This window comes from Chlamydotis macqueenii, chromosome 1 (assembly GCF_036417535.1).
Source record: "Chlamydotis macqueenii isolate bChlMac1 chromosome 1, bChlMac1.mat, whole genome shotgun sequence".
Lineage (NCBI taxonomy): Eukaryota > Metazoa > Chordata > Aves > Otidiformes > Otididae > Chlamydotis > Chlamydotis macqueenii.
The window spans coordinates 148,810,171-148,831,876 of record NC_141556.1 but is presented as its reverse complement, the minus strand read 5'-3'; the positions used below and the strand labels follow the sequence as shown (position 1 = coordinate 148,831,876).

Here is a 21,706-nt window from a genome sequence, read left to right as displayed (position 1 = left end):
CAAGAAGAGTCCCACAACCTTACAAATCAATAGATTTTAATGGCTTGCTAATGATCAGGATTAAGTATTTCCTTAAAATGATCCATTAGTAAAGCATGCACATACTAAATGGACTTAAGCCAAGCTTTTCTCTTGGTCAATCCACAATCTTTAATCAAGGTGAAAAATCACCAGTTAGAATATGAGTCTACCCTGCTTGAGATCTGACACTTTTTAGCAATTCCTGCCTGGAATACATTGCTAATGTGTTGTGATTTCTCTGGGAATTTTCTTTGAAAATGACAGTCTGTTACTAATAACAGCACTCATGTACACTGTTAAATGTTAGAAAGCTGTATATTCATGAGAAAGTTGAAGGATAAAACTGAGGGCATGTGGGTGCAGCTAGGTATATTTGAAAACACCAGTGTTGTACTAATGGTGAATGCTGTGCAGAACACAGTCTAGGTTCCTTGCTTTTAGTAGTTCTCTTCTGCTGTTGGAAATATTCTAGGCATAAGGGTTTAATTTATCCTCACTGTAACTAATTGACCATTCAGATTAAATAAATACCTAGCATTTAAAGTAGTTTTACGTTCTTTTTCTAGTGAACTTCTTGTAAACTTTTTTCTTGTCTGGGCATGATCTTAACAGTAGAACTTCATAACACATAGCTTTTCATATCGTTTACTTCTCCTCTTTTTAACTGTATTTCTACATACATTGCATAACGTACTGCATGTTGGATAAGTTGAACTACTTTGGAACTATTTTTATTTAAAAAAAACAAAACAAAACAAAAAAAAACCCCAAAAACAACAACAACAAAAAACCACACACAAAAAACAAACTGGCAGAAAGTCAGGAATACGGTCATCAGCTGGAGATGAGACTATGAGAATCACCAGTAAGGTTGCTGCAGAAATGAGGTGAAGTGGGGAGAAAGTTGGCTGTGTGTAGTCAAGTGGGACCACCCTTGAGTTTAAATCTTTTTTCGCCTGCTGAATCATGGGGAACTTCAAAGATGACCATTGGCTTTTATGTTTGCAAATACCACAAGCAAAAACTTGAAGCAAGTCAGACTTACATCACATAAGTCATTATTTGAGTAAGAAAGCTTAAACTTGCTGTTGTTGACTTTGCTTTTAGTAAGTACTCATGAGCAGTGTTGTGTTCACACAGTTTTTGTATAACAAATTGAGTCTGGGTAGCAGATTCAGAATATTCACATATATAATTTAAAATGTAGAGGATCAAGGCTTAATTTTGCATGTAACTTGACAGGTCTGGTTGAAGATCATGTGTTCAGTGTTTTTGGCAGGTAGTTACTGCAGTAGTGACTAGCACTATGTAAATACTCCCTACAAATATAATAAACCTTTTTTTTTTTTTTTTTTTTTTTTTTTCTTTCCTCCCTCTTGTCTTTCATAGGTAATGTACAAACGAATCCTGCAGCAAGCAGGCTTTATACAGTTTGCACAGCTTCAGTTCCTTGAAGCAAAAGAACTCTTCAGGTAATTGTGTGACAAGACATTATTGATTTATCTTCTTTAAATAAGGAGTTAGTGGTTTGGGTGTTAAAAACTTAGTTGATTGCATGTTTTTTGATGCAGATGTGAGTTCATTGTGATAAAATGGTTTTGTTTGGGATAAAAATGGAGTAACATTGAAACAACTTTTAACTGAAGAGTTAATGCAACTGATTTTGGTTTTTGTATAGTAATTTACAGTAACATTAAGGCTGCAATCTTATAATCTGAGTGTTCTGTTTATGGAATTTTTTTTACTTTATGCCCATGAAGGTCTAGGCTTTATTATTGAGCCTGTACTGTGATTTACAACATGAACTTCTTTTCCTTCCCCCAAGAGGGGGAAAAAAACCCCACTCAAAATTACAAAAATTGCAATTTAGGTATTAGTTACAATTTAAATATTATTGACGCAATTGCACTATTTTTTTTGAGGATGCTGATACTGAATTTGTTTTAACACTTGTTCTGCTAGGTCTTTTCCAGAAGACAGATTATTTGTTCTTGAAGTCTGGACTAACCTTCCCAGTTTCGCTGTTTCAGCAGTCACTTGTTTACAAATTAACCTTGGTATTCCACTTTCATTCAAAAAGTGCTGCTCGTTATCTTTATTTTACCTGATAATTTCGTTTGTGCTGAGCCATGCTGGCTCATTCTGTGATGAGCCACTGACCAGAGTTAGTGTAATCCATGCTGATCATGTAAAATAACTCTTCTTGTTATCTGCTGAAATTCATTTTAAATCAGTTTAGAGTCTGTGGAATAGGATTAAGGTTAGACAATTTGCTGTTCATTGCAAATGTGTATAGTATAGGAAAAAAGTTGTCCTTGGATTTATGGAAATTTATCAAGGAAAGTAAAGCTTTTGGGAACGTTACACTGATGAGAGACTTGGCCGTTTTGCCTCCTACTCAGCACGATAGTGGGAGACACTGGGCTTGAATGGGCAGTGCACACTGAGTAAAGATTAGGGAATGACAGGAAAGGCCTGAATAGCATTTGGTCGTCATTTGTTTTGGCCATGACCACTTTCTGTATCACTTTTGGCGTTAGAGAGCAACTTGCAATTTTCCTCCTCCCTGTGATATTCCAGACACTAAACTGAATTGCTGCTGTGTTGTGTATCTGAAGTAGAAGTACAAGCTGTACATAGTTAGGAATCCTGTACAACATTCCCACAAAGCTCTTCCATGTGGCTTTCCAATTAACTTTTTTCCATTTTTTCAGTGTGACCAACTTTGGTAAAAAAGCTTGTTGAAGTTGCAGTCGCTATAAAGTGTCTTTGTTGTCTAGGTGTGGTTAGGTGACCAGACTTGTATAGCTCTGCTGCTGTCTTGACTACGTTTAACATTTCAGCTTTTTTTCTGTCACTTTATTCCACCCTGCCTGTTGGTAATTCCCTGTGAGGTCTAATCTGGGCACTCTGCCTTGCTGGTAGTGGCCCCAGGATTTTTTAAAAGCTGAAGAGGAGGAAATGTATTCTGTGGGGAGCTGTAGCAGCTTGTGGAAGAAGCCAGGATCAGTTAGGCAGCCTTCATCCAACTAGCAGTCCATCTGATAAATGACCTTTAATGACCAGGATTGTGGGAGCTTCTCTATAGAAAGAAATGTGCTTCACAAGAAAACATGCTGCCCAGGCATGAATTTTGGAGCTGAGTCGGCATGCCAGGGTGTTCCCTTCCTCAAAAAGCTGCAACTCCAAAGCAGAACAACTGTTCATGAATTGCTGAAGTCGACTGAAGGGAAAAAGCAAGAGAAGTTGTCTGTGCTTTTCTTTTGGCCAGCCATATATAAGCTATTCAGAGTGTTTTAGTGATTCTGAAAAACACCTCATGGAATCCAGGTTACCTGATTTTTCAGCCCTGGTGAACAGACGCAGTTCAAGCTGATATATACTCCAACAATCTTGTTAGGTTTAGACTTGCTCATACTCAGAGGAAAAATGAGAAAGATAACGGCAGTCTATGCAGACACTTCCTCCTGTCCCCATGTGCTACTCTGCTGGTGTTTCAAGCTAGAGTTAGTCAGAAATAACTTCAGAATTAAAATGCCAAAGGGCATCTTGGTACCTGACTGAGAAAAGATGGATTTAGCAGTGAAACAGAGTGGCAGCAGTACCTCGAAGAACTTGATGTCACATGGGCCTACTTCTGGCCAAATACCAAAAAAGATTTCTCTCGCTCTTCAGAAAATAGCTGTCAGTTACAGGCTACAAGGGGAAATTATTATATTGGACTAAAGGTCTCATTTCCTTGCATCAGTAATCCTTCTTGGATAACCTTGTCAAGGTACAGTTATATCTTATGCTTAACTTTGTAGTTCTTAAATAGTGAAGCTTTTAAGATAAATACTTTCCTGCTAAGTTCATTTTGGTTATGCTGATACTTCTGGGTACTGAAGAAGACTAACAAAAAGGAAGGAAGTCATGGCTTTATTGAAATTCAAATAGCTTAACAAAGGGAGGAGAACTTTGTTCAGCTGGATCCGTTAACCTTAAACTGAGTGAGCTGTCAAAGCGGGGCTTCTTTGGTCTGACAAATTCTGTTATAAGCAATAACAGAATTGTGATTTATATGTTATGTTTTTGCTATTTCATATTGCTATCACTGGAGGTTCACACACAGCCCAAGCAGCAATGTTTAGCAGGCCATTTGCTGAATTCTAGATGTCTTGCCGAGATGTTGGTAGCTGTCACAGTGAAACCATTTCTCTCCAGCATGTTTGGTTATGTCCTTTCCCTGGTTAGATGTTGCTTACAATCTGACATGTCAGGTACTGGAACTCTTCTAAACTTGTTGCTGTTTTTAACAAATCAAAATGTTAACTCTTTTCACAGTGTTGTCTCACCTGGGAAGGCTATAGAGAGGCTTAAAACTAAAGTCTCTCCTACACTGAAAAGGTTAAAAAATTGCTGATACTTATACCTGGAGACATAAGAAGTAGGACTCAGTGTGAGATTTGCATTTTAAATGTGATTAAAGAATATTAGCTTTTATTACAGCCAGTGAGATCTAGAAAAAAAACCAGCTAAATCGTGGCTTGACTTGTCTTAAGAGCCTGGTTTCTACTTTGTAGTAAGTTGCTAGCTAGATTTTGCTAAACCTGAGATGCTAGAAGCTGAAGACTAAGATGTGTTTTTCAAGAGAGATGAGATCCTTTGTAGCTGCTCCTAAACTATTTCCTCCAAATCTGGAAAGAGCCATAAGACATCCACAGATCTCAGTAGCCATAAGCCTTGAGGTGAATGTTAACCATTCATGCAGGTGGAGTCATTGTTTAGTATTTGGTATTTTTCTGAAGAAGTTTGTTCTGGATGGTACTGTGCTTTAAAGGAGGCTACTTGATAGCTGATTACTATTGCTGTGAGGAGAGTAAAACTACAGCATGAGCCCAAGTCAGAGCTGCTTAGAGGACCATTGGTGATTCACAGCCCAGGGTTTTCTGCTAGCCTGAGTTGGAAGCTGGGTTTGATTTGCCTTTTGGAAACAGATGGTCATTAAGGCCAGAATTTCTGGAGTGCAGGGAAAAGTTGGATGGTGAGGTGAAGATTTGTGGGTTTTTTGCAGAATATAGTCACTAACCAGGATTTCTTTTAGAGAATTGTCAGTTTATTCTGATTTTTTTTTTTTTTTTTTTAGCAACAGTATGTCCTGCATTTAAGGAAAGCTCATCTTTAAAGGTGAATTCTGAATAATCACTTTGACAGTGAAATAAAGTATAAATCCTGATTTTTTTTGCTGTTCTTCTGAAGCAAGACCTGTGAGGAGTAGTAATTCTAGCAGTGAAAATTGAGTTGTCGTCTGTGATGTGTGAAAAAACTTCTGCTGCAACATGCATTCTTCAAATGCTTGAGGAATTTCTGCAATCTAGGCTGAAAGAAAATGTTTTGTGTAGCATATCTGTGTTACAGCTTGCTCCTGGATAAAGTGTAAATGCTCTATGCCTATACAGTAGACTACTACTTATTGGCTAGACAGAAACATAATCAATATCCACGATTTGTTTTCAGAACATCCTTAGAAGTGAGCCAGAGCAGGAATCTGGTGCATTTCAGGGTTGGAGAAAACATTTTCCTCATCCAAACATGTGTTCTGAAACTTTAGTTTTCTACAGGAAGTTGCTGTTTTCTACAGAATTACACTTGTCTTTGTGGCTTGCCTGAAAGGATTCACTCTCTCCATTTTCTTCAACTGCATCAGGAGACTAGCTCCCAGAATGTGGGGATGAAGTCTAGGACAGTCCTAGGAACTGCACTAAGGCTGATTTTTGTATATGGCACAGAACAGCTATGGGATATCAATAGCAAAAGGCTGGCCAGTCTCCAAATTCTCAGAGCTTTCAATGTCTAGAGGAGGAAAAAGAATGATAAACAAGTTTGGATAGAAATATCAAAAAAAAAAAAAAATCCAAATTTGTTCTGAATATATTTTCTCCAGCATAGAAGGCAATAACATTCAGAAACTGACAACCTGTTAGTGTCCTGACTCTAAGCATATGTGAGCACACATTGCCAGTATGTTGTGGGTTTTTTTTGTGCCTATGTATACTTTTTCTTTCTTTTTGCTTCATCTAGTTTGACACTGTAATTGCAGAAGCGGCCAGCTTGATGTCCGGGAGCTGATCTCTCTCTACCCCTTCCTGTTGCCTACTTCCTCTTCATTTATACGGTCTCATCCCCCTCTGCATGAGTATGCGGACCTAAACCAGCTGACCCAAGGAGACCAGGAGAAGATGACAAAATGCAAACGATTCCTCATGAGTTACTTGAATGAAGTCCGCAGCACTGAGGTTGCAAATGGCTACAAGGAAGATATTGACACAGCTTTACTCAAGCTATACGCAGAGGCAAATCATGAAAGCCTGTTGGATCTTCTAGTTTCGGAGAACTTTTGTCTTTTAACAGATAGTGCTGCCTGGCTAGAAAAACACAAAAAGTGAGTGGATTTTTTTAGTATCGCACCTTTTGAGACTAGAGGGAAAGTTGTCTTAAATGCTATGGGCTTCTAGAGCAACATGTTTAAATCCTTATCATTTCTGTGTTTTCATGTCCAAAAGACAACTTGGCCTGACTTGTCAGCATTTAATTGACAGTCTGAGGTAAAGGAAATGCATTTTGTTTTATGCTGGTAAATACAGATTTCTCCCTGAAAGTTTCTGTGTCCAACACAAAAATAAAGGGTTGCTATAAATTTGGGGGAAAAAAAAAAAAGTTATTCATTTGCCTTTGTGGCAAAGGCAGTTGAATGGGCACCGTACTCAGACAGATGTAAAAGGTGCTTTAAAATTGTAGTTGCTTATTCAGGGAGAGAGATCTTACTTTTGAATTGCATGCTTTTTGTTCTCCCACTGATTCACTGAAAGGAGGTTCCTTAAGATAGCTGCAAATTACTTCAAATTGGAAATGCCAGCAGGTGGAGAATTGACTGTCATTAAGCAGGAAACACTAGATAGTAAACATGTAAAATACAGACTCTAGTCGTAGGTAGTGTCTCTGTCTTGGATTTAGTTTATTTAATCTTTAAATTGTGTGGTGCAATAATGACACATACAGTGGTGAGGAGAAGTCTTTAATAGTGGTTAGATTTAGGGTAGTTTCATTTATTTCAGGTGTTCTGTTAAATCCTCTTGGTAAGTACGGTTTGCATGGCAAACTTTTGAAATGTGAACAGTAGAACATCATTCCATGAGAACAGCTATTACAGAGCATTAGCTGTATTTTTATTACAATACACAACAAAAACTCTAATGGCACTGTACAAAGGTCTCCCGTGCCTGACTTGATTTAATGCTGCAGTAAAAGCACAGCCAGTGAACTATTGGAGGAATATTTATTACTTGGAGCTATGTGTTAAGTCTGTATATAAAATTAAAAGAACAGCATGGGGATCCTCTCCAATTTGATGCATACTTTAAGTTGGAGCTAGTAACTAGAAACTGCCTTAGAGACAGGAGAGATGCAGGCACGTTTCTAGGACTGAACTTCTCTTCTTGGATTCTGAAAAAGGGCCTACAGATACTTGTTCAAGTTTGGACATGGACATGTACATGTCCCTGTGAGCAATTACTTGTTATATTCTGTGCTAATCAAACATAATGAAATTGGTAGGAAAGATCTAGCAATTTTAATATTATTTTCTCTTTCTATGCAGGTATTTTGCCCTGGGTCTTCTGTATCATTACAATGGTCAAGATGCTGCAGCACTTCAGGTTAGAATAAAGCTTTTGGTGTCTTCTGTAAACTATTCAGAAATACCTATTTACCTCTGAGATAAAAAACTGAGGTGATAATTTATCTGTTTGAAAAGTAGTGATGCGTATATGTAAGAGAAACTCACGCTAAGACTTCCTTGAATAAATTAATAAGCTAGATGTGAAAAACCTAAGATCTTACTGAAGATCACAGCTATTTAGATGCTTGTGTGCTATTTTTAAGCAAAACTATGATACTGCGACGTATGTTTGTACTCTTAAAAGGTGGACAGAAGCCATAAAATATTCAAGGGATCACTTAAAAAGGTGTTTGAGAGACTTCAGGAACACATCGTGTGCCGATTAGTCTGTATACACACAGCAAGGCAGTATTATAATCTCATGGCAGACACTGACAGCAACTGTGTGTTTATTTCCTTATCCAGTGATGGACAGTGAACACAGTCTGCAAGATCTGTGGGTTTCATCTGGGTTAGTAATCCCTTTGGGGCCCCCCCTGCTTCTGATGTCTCTAAGACTAGCAGTGATCTGTAGACTGCAGACTAAATAGTTTTGTTATTCCTGCCTGCAAAACATCTACAAAAATTATGTTCTTAATCAATAGTAGCATGTATATCTGAGACCATATCCAATACCTTAGTAGTTTGCCTTACAGTGTGGCTTTTTGAGTAAATTAATCACACTAGCACTGGCAAATGTGTTCAGGTCAGTTACGTAAATAGTAATTTATTGAGCAGAAAACCAGTAAGGGCAACAAAACCAGTATGTACCTTTGTTACGTGCAAGATATTTTTCTTTATGTTTCAAGGGACAAGATTTACTGATAGATGTGACACATTTTAATTGAAATTATAAAGTATATAAAAATAATCTCACAAGGTACTTAAATTTCTTCAGTCAAAATGAAGGAAGAGTAAAAAAGTCAGATTTTCTTCTAAATTGTTTGTATCATTTACTTTTAATCTTGCACACATAGAACACATGAAAAGTATACTATGCATTGAATAAAAGGACTTTTATCAAAAGCTGGTTAGTGTACCTCGTGTCAGGTTGGATGGGGCTTTGAGGAACCTGGTCTGGTGAAAGGTGCCCCAGGGCAGGGGGATTGGAACTAGGTGATCTTTAAGGTCGCGTCCAACCTAAACCATTCTGTGATCCGACCAGTCACTCTTAGAATGTGAACTCACGTGATATGGGGTCTGATACGGGGCAGGTGCAAGAAAAGCCTGTGATGGAGAGAAGGCATAAATGTAGTGACCAGCGAGGTCTCTTGCAAGTGACGTTCCTAGGAGCTCTTTCTAATTCCACAAGTACCAATAGCTAATACTAAGTGTTGTAGTAGCTCATGTAAAATTTGAGTCGGAAGAGCTAGTACATATTTTAAGCACTTTAACCCACGTGTGTTTTTATTGCAGTTATGGGTGAAAATAGTTGATGGAGACGTTGAAGATTCTACACGTTCAGACCTCTATGAATATATAGTAGACTTCCTCACATTCTGCTCAGACCAGGACCTAGTGTGGAAATACTCAGAATGGGTTTTACAAAAAAATGAAGAGGTTTGTGATTGGTGTGCTTTTCACAGAACATCATGAATACAAAGTATTTCCCTGTAGTGGTGTTTGGATGGTCATTAACTTTATTTCTTCTAGACAGCTGATTGGACCATTTTTGCAGAATATTTAATGCCAGTTAAATAGTGATCAACAGAAGAAAACTTACAAGTCTGTTAACAAGTGCTGGTGATAATTGCCTCTTTTTCTTCTGAAAACAAAGTTTGGGTCATTCTGTACAGTGAAAGATGCAGCATGTTTTCTATTTTTCTTCATATTAAGCAAGATATTTTTCAGATCTTAAAAAAACAAAGAAACAACAAGAAGACTGAACAGGTTAACTGTTGCTACTGTTTCTTTTAAAAAGAATTCCAGGGGTGGATGATACATTGTGTACACTAGTATGTGGAATAAATAGCCTTAATTCAAGACAAAATCTCATTGCTACAAGAATTAAATTAATCCTCCAAAATTAAAAAAATAATTTTGTAATCCAGTAGTGTGGCGTGCTGTTAAATGGGATGCTTGATGCCGTATCAGAGAGGCTGTGCTACTGGAACTTGTCACTGCCTAGTTTGCATTAATTTAAAGCTCAGTTTTTACATGCAATGACAGACTTTTATAATGATCAAATCAAAATTTTAGAAGTCTCTCACTCTGTATATATAGCCTCACATTTAGTAAGGCTGTAAATGGTCTGGTCTCTAACTTGAACACTTTCTTGCTGCAAAGGCTGAAGTCTGCTGTTCTGCTGTTAACACAGATCTGTTCAATACTTTTTGTGACTGGTAGAGGTCATGCCCAACACAAGGTTTATAGGCTGGGCGATGTGTACACTGCGAGTTGAGGTAATGGAGACAGGAGTGAGTGAGATCACGATAAGCATTAAGTAGTGTAATCTTGTTGGTGTTGAGAAGGGTTTTGTGTTGTTTATCTTCCTGAATAATGTACTAAGTAATCTGATAGTGCTATTAAATAAATATTTAAAATAAAAAGGTAATGAAATGGTTGCCACTGAGTTCCTAAATACAATTAACTCTTTCTAGGTTGGCGTACAGATTTTCACTAAAAGGCCTTTGGAAGAACAGGAGAAAAACAGCATTAATCCAGATGATATCATCAATAGCCTTAACAAATATCCTAAAGCACGTGTTAAATATCTAGAACATCTAGTATTGGAAAGAAAAATAGAGGTGAGTCCTACAAGAATATTAAAAGATAGACATGAGATTCAGAATACGCACTGTGATGAGCAACTCTGAAAAAAGCCGAAGCCTAGAAGAATTAAGCATAATTTGAAGGCTTTCAAACATACTCAGAGTAGGGAAGGAGTGGTTTTAAGATGAAAGTAGAAGATGAGGAGCAGATATCTGCATTATTTTTAACATTTTGACTCTCATGGTGCCAAGATAGCTGCTTACCTCCCCTCAGAGGTTTGGGGTTTTCTTACATCTGATTATTGCATACTTTTCTGTTTCACCGATGAGGCTAAAACCTCCATCTGTTAAGATCACGGAAAAATGATTGAGCAACTGCTAATACTGTGGCAGCAGCACTATACTGAAACTGCTAATTCAGTGTTTTTACAAGGGGATATGTTTTATTTTGTCCTTCTGGGGAGATTTGAGCAATTAATGATATAAACCATGCACCTCTCACTGTAGAATTCCAAACCACTCTAGATGTTAAATGTCAAAAAGATGTGTTCACAAGTCATAAGTGACAGTGTATTCTACCTTTGGGTTTTTAAGCACAATATAAAAGCAGCCAAACATTATGGTACTTGGATATGAGACGTTTTAAGCACAGGAGAAGTTACTTTAACCTTCAGATAAAGCAAGGAAACAAACATTGAAAGAACTCAGCAGAACTCATGACTGGTTCACTAATTTACGTTCTTTGAATACACATGCTAGATCAATGGTTTCCCTCTGTCCCTATTGCAGATATGTCAAGGTGTGTGACACAGTGACAGATAAATGTACTGGTTTCTGATGTCATTAATATTTTCAAACAAATCTACACTACCTGTTAGTAAATGCTGGGTTATAAATTGATTTGGTCTTTAGAAAGTACTAGATTATTGTGAATGCTTTAGTGAGAATGTTTAAAAAAGTCAAATCATCTGCTTGTTTTGTAGTGAGTAACACAAAAAGCACTGTGCATTCAGAGTGCTTGTCTACCTCTAGTGGCTTTCTCAAATTTTATTGCAGAAATAGAAAAGGTTAAAGAATATACCTGAATATGAGGAAGAATGAGTTACATCAAAATTGCTCATTTTACAAGGGAAACAAAAGGAGAAGACACAGTGGAGATCATACTTGTACTCAAAGGGGAGAGATCTGCTTTACTACATTGACTTTCATTAGGTGAACTTTTGAAAGGAAATAATTTTTGCACAAGGAAAGCTATTTATAGAGCTTGTTTATTTAAGGTGAAGAGTATAGGAATAAGATGTTTCGTATCTACATTTTGGAAATATATGTATTAGTGAGTTAGAGAATCCCATAACATAGATATAGTGTATTTTGTGAAGCTGGTCTGAATAAGGTGTCTATCTGCATGAACAAAAGACTTTCTGATTAATTTGAATTAAAGAAATTAATTAAAACATGTTTCTGTATAATTATGTAAATATTCATCACTGTTATTGCTGGGGAGAAGGGGTTATCTTTGTAAACTGGGCTAACATTGTTCTTTTCATCTGTAGAGAGAAAAGTACCATACTCATCTAGCTGTCTTGTACTTGGAGGCAATACTTCAGCTAAAATCTGTGACCGCAGATAATTGTACAGAAACAACTGAACTGCTGCTTAAACTACGCAGTCTTCTTCAGAAATCTGATCTTTACAGAATTCACTTTATTTTGGGTAAGATGCATGTTGTCTTTTGTAAGTGCTTTTTGTCAATTCCAGCAGGAAACAAAGTTATCATAAGGATAGAAAACTAAAAGATCTGAGGTTTCTAGGTGTATTTAGTTGTTAGGCTTATTATGTATATTTCTAACAGGCACAAGTTAATTTAGAAAGCATATCTGATAATGGTGTCTTTGATCTCCCATAGCTCGTGAGGTACAATGGTAGTTTGCCACTGCATCAAAGACAATACCATAACTAGCTAGAAAAAATATATTTGTACACTTATCTTAATTTATTGTCTCTTTTAATGATGAGCATGTAACTTGTGACAATCTTGCAAACAGAAGACTTACAAGTTTTTTTTTTGTTAGGCAATCTGTTTCTCAGTGAACTGAAGCAAAGCTTTGAGGAATCTGATTACCAAGGACTTGTTTGTTGTCTGTAACCCACTCTCACCCTGAAAACTGGGGTTCCTGCTAAACAAAAATATTAACATCTTTTTGAGTGAGAAGTGTAACATACGTTTTAATGTTGGTATAAGGCAAGCAACAATTGAGATCATTTTTTTGCCTTGGCCAATTCTCATAATGGCCAATGTTTAATATTTCAGTGCATGAGAGGGAAATGACTTGCTATTGTACTGAAAGATGTGACATCTTTTTCTGAAATTCAGTGGAAAAATCCAGTGGACATGGAAATAAAAAAAGCTGAGTAGCAACTAAAATAATTTACCAACCTTTAATATCCCCTTGCATTTCCAGTCAGCAAAACATTATATGATAGACAATGTACAAGTATAACACAGTTGTTGAAACTCTTGCTCTCTTTCGTTTTTTAATTTTTAACCCAATTTGTAAGGGCAAGAGTTAGCAGATGGATTATTCTGTTGAAATCTGTGTACTCCAAAACATAGGATTTCTTATGTCACAATTCTTACCTTACATGAAGGTGAGATCAATGCATGCTAGTGTGTTCCTCTTGAGAACCAAAATATTTTAGGGAGAAAAACATTTTATTTCCATGCCTTTTACAGAGGCCTATGCCGAATCTTTGTCACCTTTACAGTAAGTAAAGGATTTTTCTACTTTATCTTGGAACGCCAGATGAACTTGCCATTCTCCGTGCCTCGCACTGACACTTTACACTGTCAGACTGGGTTAAGGGTTTGTAGCGTCCTTTTTTTAAAGGGATGTACTGTTTGATCTTTATTGTCTCTTATGGACTTCATTCTGTAATTTTCTATAATATTGGCAGAAGCAGAGGTTAAAAATATTGCAACTGCATCTTACAATTTATTATACATGGTATCAGTGTGTGCAGAAATGTGCAGGACTGACATGCTAGAATTCAAGAGGTCAGTGATACTGGTTTTATCACCTGTTATTTAGTAATTTCTTTTTCCCCATACTTTGTGGTGCTGTTTTTTTAGAGATATATTTCTATACATCTAGGCATTTTTGTACTTCTAAATATCTGTCCTCTTTATAGCTGCCAGCATCCCTGCAAAAATAGCAGGAGGTGAGTTTTGTGCTCTTGTTTGCATTGACTCTGGGAGAGGGAGTGGTCGTCTCCTCCACTGAGGAAATATTGCCTTGTTTCTCATTTAACAGACAAAATCCAGGGCACAGACCTTCATATGGAAAGTGCAATTTTATATGGAAAACTAGAAGAACATGAGAAGGCTTTGCATATCCTTGTTCACGAGTTAAAGGACTTCCACGCTGCTGAAGAATACTGTATGTGGAACTCTGAGAACAGAGACATGCAGTACAGACAGAGGCTTTTCCATATGCTGCTGTCAGTGTATCTAAATCCAGGCACTTCAGATTGTGCACTAGTCATGGCTGCTGTGGATCTTCTGAATAAACACGCTGCTGAATTTGATGCAGCTCTAGTTTTGCAGCTGGTGCCTGACAGCTGGTCAGTGCAGCTCCTCTCCCCCTTCCTGGCTGGAGCAGTGAGGCAAAGCATTCATACAAAAAGAATGACTCAGGCTGCACTTGGGTTAGCACAAGCTGAAAACTTAATCTACAAGCATGAGAAGGTAGGTTGGTGGGTTTGGTTTTTTGGGTTTTGTTTTGTTTAGTTTTTTGGTTTTTTGGTTTTTTTTTTTTTTTTTAATCGAGACACTGTGAAGCTTTACAATTAAGTCCTTTGATATATAATAATCAGAAGAAGTTTGAAGAATTAGGACAAAGTTGTCTTCATGTCCTTGGCAATTTTACTTGCTGCATCTATTAGGTTTTTTTCCCATGACTACTGGATTAAAACTTATTTTTATGCTTTTTCTGTAAAACAGAAGGGAAAGTGGGGGCCTGGAAATAGGAACAGCTTTGGTGAACTTCTGGCCTGAATGAAAGTGAATCTGGGATTTTCAGTTTAATGAAGTTCTTGCAGAAACTTTAATAAATGTGATTTAGCATTTTTTCACTAGGATAGAGACCTGTCAGAATTTGCAGAGCAGTGTTACCCAGCACTTAGTATGAATTGAAACTTGTTTGTAGCTTTTGTTAGTGATAAATTTACTTGTGAAGCTTTCTTGTATTCCTAGCTGGAGCAATGTTGCTTAAAGGTCCCAGCAGATTCTTAAACCTGTTTAGTTCCAACGACAGTATATCCAGCAGAATGTCTGGAGTAAAAATGCATCAGTGCTCGGTTTGCTGTGGAGTTGTCCTGTGGCCTTATTTAGGAAGCTGCATCAGGTTTTCAGATGCATTAAATGTGTGAGTGCTTCTTTTTATTAAACAAAGAAGAAAAAAGGAAAAAGGAAAAAAAAAGGCGGTACTTAACAGGAAGCATCAAAATGAATGAGTGTGAATGTGGAAACTGAATTCAAGTTAAACACTTCAAGCTGTCTTTTCCTATTACCTCTCTCATTGACCATGTTTGTCTATTTGGTACAGTTGAAATTATATGCCTCAGTTTCCTTTCCTTTCTTGCTAGATTCATGTTTGGAATTTTTTTTCCCCTCTCTTTAGGTTAAACAAAAAGGAACTCCAATTCTTCTTTCGGACAAAAAGGTCTGCCAGGTGTGCCAAAATCCTTTCTGCGAGCCTGTATTTGTAAGATACCCAAATGGGAGTATGGTCCACAAACGCTGTGCTGCAAACAGACATCTGAATTCAAACACAACTCATCACTCTTCCAGCTCCAGCAATCAGACTTGAAATATGTTGTGGTCCCACAGGTGCCCATGACTTACACCCCATTGAAAGTGGGCTGGAAAAAAGAACAAAGTGCAGCTACTTTAGATAGAAGTCAAGATGAACACCTAGTCTTTGGGTTAATGGGAAGACTTCCAGTAAATATGAAACATCGCCACTTACCTTTTTTGATTTCTAATGAATGTAGATAAAAAAGAAAATTCACTACCGGAAATGGAGAGGTGCAAATATAGGCTCTTCTGTATATAGTAATAAACAGTTAAAGGAACTGAGCCTTTTCTTCACAGTAAGGATGAATGTTACGGGGGCAAGGCAAACAGTTATTTTTATGAAATGTCACTTTACACTGAGTGTGATGTTGATAAATTTGTAGAGGTGGAGATGGCATCTATTGGAGTTGGAATTCTTGGAACATTATGTGACAAGGCTGGCATCGTGCAGCTTACTATCAAGACAAAAATGTGCATTGGTTATGTTTGCTGCAGCATGTCCTCTTTTGGGCTGGATTCTCTTCCCCAGGATCACATTATGAACTTGATTTTTGCTCTACAAATTGTTGGCTTTTGATGCACTTTTTAATATTCCCCCCCCGCCCCCTCCACTGCTATATAGAATTTAAATGTAAGCACTGGTCTGTTAGGTCTCTGCTCCTACAGTTACTGTAATAATCTGAGTGGAGACCGATAGCCTCAGTCACACACTTCTTTTTTTGGAAGAAAAAGGAAAAACAAAACAAAGGTTGTCTGGTCAGACTGTAGTCACTTTTATATGGGGGAAGAGACCTTAACTTTAATATTGATTTATTTATTAATATGCAAATATACTGTACATACAGTTGAATAAATTGATCTTATATCATTCTAGAGTTTCTTTGGAGGACAAAGATGTAGCTGATATGTAAATGTACAGGTTATGTGCTAAATGTTTGCTATAACATAACTTAGGCAGATTGGAACTCCAGGAGAACAGATTTTCATACTTGTGGATGACTTTGTGCAATCAAAGTAATGAAAAGAAGGTGTAATTGGGAAGAAATCTACAAAGATGCACTACAGGAGTACTGGATTTGTTATATTCTACAAACATTCTGTAAACTAAGATTTTTCAAATAATAACAAAACCTTTTACTTAACCTACCTGATAAGTATTCACACTGCTATTTAACTGTTTTAAAGCAATCAGTTTAAAAGAAGCAGCCTCCCACAAGAGATGTTAAGAAAAATTACAAATTTAAATAAAAGTTAAGTATTTCAAATTCAAAACATTTCTTTTAATTCTGTAAAGCTCTAATAAATACCAGGCTTACTGGCCACCACACAGTTGAGTTAGTACGACTGCTCACCATTGCAGTGTTCCAAATCAGAGTGGAGACTTTCAGCAAAGTGGGATATGTGCGTGATGTCTTCTAGATGCAATCTTGGCAGAGGTCACCTGGTATGGAAAGGTTGGCTTGTGAAAGCATAGTGCTCAGAGGGGCAACCAGACTACATTCAGGGGAGAAAAATATCCATTTCTTTCTTTGAAACAAAAGGCCTTTGGATCTTTCTCTTTCCAGAGTTTGAAATTGGAAAAGTATAGCTGTTGTGTTGAATTTTAAAAAATAAATAAAATCCAAGTAGGGAGTTTTGTTGCGTTTTCTACTAAGACATGTAAGCCTTATGTTTAGTGAAAGGCACCTTGAAAAAAGACACATGTGGGCATTTCTCAGTTAATTCTGGCATGAGTGATTCTCCTATGTTGCACTGGTATGAACAGGTTCCTCTATTTTGTATTCATGGTTTTCAAACATTGTGTGTACAACTGGCAGTGATGACATAGACAAATCTGCAGTCCCCTGTCCTCAAAATATTTGCTGGTAGAGAGGAAGTGATTTTTACAAAGATCTGATAAGCCTGTTGCGTACAGTAGCATGCGATTCATAAATTCTTTTGCTGCAAGCTTCCTCATTATGCGTTGTTCCTATTGAATAAGGAGGTACTGAAGCAAATACCACTCTCCATGATTAAGTCTAATACTAGCCGCTAGGCAGTGATGAACTAAGTCTTGTCAACTTGTGTTGCAATGGAGTAGGGATCATATCATTCCAGACCACAAGAAAGTTCTTAATTGTTAGTGCATGAAAAGGTATGGCTATAGAAGAGTAAACAATTCTTTATTAATATTCAGTATTTTTTCAGATTTGTACTTTGGCTAAAATGCAGCAGTAACAGTAATTGTACATACAGAACAAATACAAAAATCGGAGTAATGCAAGGTAGCATATTTGCAATCATAGATGACCAGAAGGGTGATTAATATTTAGACTGGAGGATCTAATTCTTTTAGCCCCCCAGAAATGTGAACTGAAAAAAATATTGGCATTTGATTTAAACATTGTTACCTGTTTCTTTGTTAAATTTTATACTGTAACTCATTTGGGTGAATTAATATGGAAATCCCACGGTAACAAAAAGAAAAAGGGAAAAAAAAAATGAGGCTGAGGTAGAACAAGAGCTCAGCAGGGAGGTAGCAGGTGGAGGATGCTCTCGCAGTGTGTGTACAGCACTTGGGCAGCTGGGGTAATACTCAAGCAGAGGAGATGACAGCCTGTGTCAGAGTGGTGCGTGGTATTCTGTACTTTATCACCAGGAAACTTATGAAAGGTCTGCATTCAAATTCCCTGAGGTGGGGCAGCTACAAAACACCGCTTGGGTAAGAGAACTTCACATTGGAGAACCTGAATTAATTCCTGCTTTTATGTTGGCACTGTCGGTTTGCTCATTCTTGTTTTGCGTAGCTGAAGTCCTGGGACAGCATTGCTACTGTGGGAAGTTCTTCTGGTATGGCTGCAGCAGCACAGAGGGAGTGAATGGGAATCTGGTTATTCATTGCTGACTGGATGTGTGAAGACAGAGAGGCAGGAAAGAGGCATATTTATTTGACCATCCTTCTGGTTTGGAAACTAAATGGGTTCTGGGAGTTTAAGCTTGATTCAAGGTTTTTCTCTCTGGTTAGGGAATGTGGTGTCTTAAATCTGCCCTTGAAGGGAGAGATTGTGTCAGACTATTTCTTCTTAATTTAGCACTTGCTGATTTACTTGTGTTTGTAATTCATCTCTCTCACTTTTTTTTTTTTTCCGGTGAGTCTCCTCCAGTTTGGTATGTGTGAAAACCAAAACAGTAGTACAGGGGTTATTTTATTTTTTTAATATTTTTTTTTTAATCTATGTGTCTGTGGTTCAGGACATAGAAAATTAGATTAGTCTCTCATACAGATGCTTTTGCAGCTATTGAGGCACATTTGCTTGACATGTATCTTCTAATTACAGAACCATCACAGCTCTGACTTTTTTTTTTCTAGCTGTCCTCTGTAACAGTTGCTGATACATACAAAAAGCACTCGTTTAACCCTTTTCTGCTCTTTCATATCTCCACACTTCCTCACGTAAAAGTTACTGATGATGTGTAAATGTCATCATATGCAGTTTTTCCCTGCCTTGGGGTCAAAAAGAGAGGAAAAATATTAATGAGAAAAAATTGCCCAGAATGTGGCACTTGACTTGAAATAAGGTTAATGGTCGTATGTTTATGAGAAAAATCATAGAAATTAAGATCTGAGTTCTAAAGGGATAAGTTACCCCATTGATAATGTTACAAGAATACTGATCTCAAAGCCTGGAGAAAATAAGCAGTTGTTTTTTGTTACACAGAGCGCACCACAAGTACCTATGAACTGACTTCTTCAGGCAGCCCATGCTGTGGTGGCTCAGGCATGCACAGGAGTCTGGGTTACAATGACAACTTCTCTCTCTGCTCCCCCTGCTCCCGATGTCCAAAAACTTTTAACCTTTGTTACCTGATTAATGTCACTCTTCTAGCGCTTAATTGACATGGGTGTAAATATTGAGAGTTCTGGGTGGATGCCTGAGCACATCTGTCTTTGTTCAATAAAATGTCACTGTATCACATCAATCACGTGAAACCCTAATAATGTCAGCTGTGGAAAGGTGGTGGTAAGGGTGGAGTATGTGTACGTTTTCCAGGACCTTTATCACACATTTGAACACACAAGTGTTTTCCTGACTCTGCTGAAACTTTATATCATCCTCTCTTCTTTGCAGGACTCCTATCCTGAATGGCATTAAAAAATATTTTATTTATACAGTTGTATCAAGAAGTAACTTTTTATTTTATTACTCTTCCCAATTTGCTGCAGTCTGTATTCAGCGTAGCTCTAAATGTTTTATTAGCATCCTGCTGTTTATAATAGGCAGCAACTGATGCGTTTTCATTATGAGCTCTCCTCCTACTGCCTATATTTACTAATTAATTTTTCTCTTGCTGTACAACACTTTGAGGCTTATGCCTTGTGAACACTGATAATTAAATGTGCTGCTACTTTCAAAGGGAAAAGAAGAAAAGAAGTTAATGATATTCTGTAATATCTGATTGATTACAAAACTGAAGTTCCCCTGCAGTAAATCTGTTTGGATGGATAACTGTACTGTTAATGCTTTCTGACTTAATGGTTATGTTGGTGAACATATACAGCAGTATTTGGACTGTACAAATGTATAAATATGTTGATTTTTAATAAAAAAAAACCCTTTTAATTATGTTTCTGTCATTCATTCCTAGACATATAAACCCTGGGATGTGAATGGCCAAGTGAAGGAGAAAGTTCCTCAGTGGTAAATAGAGGATTCGCCTGGGTGACTGGCAGAGGTGGTCAGATGAGAAGGATGAATTAAGCAAGTGCAGGGTGTTAATGGAGCAAATCATGTTCTTAAAAACTAGTGAATTTTACTTTTGGGGAAAAGTTTTACTTTGTTTTTACCTCTTCCTTGACTGGATCTGGGTTTTTACCGGTTCAGGTGAAAGCAGCTATTGCCATTACAGATTCAGATGATCTCAATCTGCCTCTGTTGTGTAGCTGAAGCAATCCCTTCTGTGATTAAAGCCAGCAGTTACATGAGGGGTCTGGTCGGTGGCTGCACTGGCATCCTGGAGCAATACAAACAGAAGGTCTAAAACATTTTGATGGGAAAACCTTGAACAGGGCCGGTGTGGATCTGGGAGCATAGTAAGTGAGTTTAATCTGCAGCTTCTCTACTGGGGCACCCTGTAGTAAAAATGCGTCTTTGTTTCCCTGAAATTTTCAAGTCCTACCAAGGTTGGATGGTATTTATTTTTATTACTAGAGATCCCTAGTTCCACCTTGGGAAGCCAGAAGCAAAGCTACTGCCAGAGCCTACCCCGTGTTGCGAGGAAAAGGGGATTATTGTATCCCTGCAATGTGGAAATGTGGCTGGCGCTTATATACTCTACAGCAGGGAGCCGGTGTTCCTCATCTTCCTCCTCGCTGCTCAGAAGTAATGGTCCCGACTCAGAGGAAGCTTCAGGTACAAAGGGCCGGGTGTCCCCCTTTTCCCACTTCCAGCAGAAGGGGCCAGGGCCACCACAGTGGTACTGTAGGACCTGCTGATGAGGAAACTCCAGGAAAGGGAGGGTGGTAGGGGCTGGTGAAGAGGCTGTGGGTAAGGCAAGGAAATCTCCAGTGTTATCTCCAAGGGGAGGCAGTGAGGGAGGAACGAAAAGGACAAGCACAGAAAACAGGAATCTGTGTTTAGGACATGTAGGTGTGACCTAATTCAGTTGATCTCCGGCCCCATTCTGCATGCACTTGGGTATTTTCTCTCTGCATCTCCCCTGCCCATGGTATAGGGGAAATCCTACATGAATGTGTCGTGGTTTTGTTAGTGAGGGGGCGCCTAAGGTGGTAGCTTCTGTAGGAAACTGCTAGAAGTCGCTCCCCTTTGTTCAGTGGACTCGGCCGGGCCTAGGGCGGACCTGCTGCCGGCCAAGGCCGAGCCGATTGGTAGCAGAATGTCTCGTGATAACGCCTCTGCGATAACGTATTTAAGAATGGGAAAACAGAAAAAAAAAAAAGAGAGAAGAGAAGATGTGAAGAAGCTGAGTCGGGGCAGAGGCGCAGAGGGGGAGGCGCAGGCCTCATGGGCCTTGCAGGCCTCACCCTCTGGCCTCTCGCCAGGCAGCCGACTGGGCCTGACTCGGTCCAGCCCAGCTGCAAGAAGTGGAGAGGAGATGAGAAGTGAATAAGATGTAAAAAAGATCCTGAGAGACATCTACCAGCCTGTTGTGAGGAACGGCTGCAGACGCCAAGGTCAGTGAAGAAGGAGGGGGAGGAGTAATGCGGCTCCTGGCCAAGATTCCCCTGCAGCCTGTGGTGATGACCATGGTGGAGCAGGTTGTCCCCCTGCAGCCCATGGAGGTCCACGGAGGAGCAGAGATCCACTTGGAGCCCGTGAAGGACCCCGTACCGGGGGAGGTGGATGCCTGAAGGCAGCTGTGGCCCGTGGAGGGCCCGCTGGGACAGCTGTTCTGGAGGGACTGCACCCGTGGAAGAGATGACCC

The 21,706-nt window shown here is 38.5% G+C and overlaps 1 protein-coding gene across 1 annotated transcript in view; it reads left to right on the top strand.

Annotated features, from left to right (window-relative positions):
- The window catches only part of TGFBRAP1 (transforming growth factor beta receptor associated protein 1), a 38,050-nt gene extending 18,166 nt beyond the window's left edge, over nt 1–19,884 (top strand). Inside the window, exons 5-12 of the mRNA XM_086769658.1 lie at nt 1,411–1,493; nt 6,101–6,442; nt 7,658–7,715; nt 9,134–9,277; nt 10,318–10,464; nt 11,982–12,141; nt 13,740–14,173; nt 15,108–19,884. Coding sequence (XP_086625784.1) covers nt 1,411–1,493; nt 6,101–6,442; nt 7,658–7,715; nt 9,134–9,277; nt 10,318–10,464; nt 11,982–12,141; nt 13,740–14,173; nt 15,108–15,296 — 1,557 coding nt within the window. The 3' untranslated portion in view covers nt 15,297–19,884. The remainder of the gene's footprint in view (nt 1–1,410; nt 1,494–6,100; nt 6,443–7,657; nt 7,716–9,133; nt 9,278–10,317; nt 10,465–11,981; nt 12,142–13,739; nt 14,174–15,107) is intronic.
- The last annotated feature ends 1,822 nt before the right edge of the window (nt 19,885–21,706 follow it).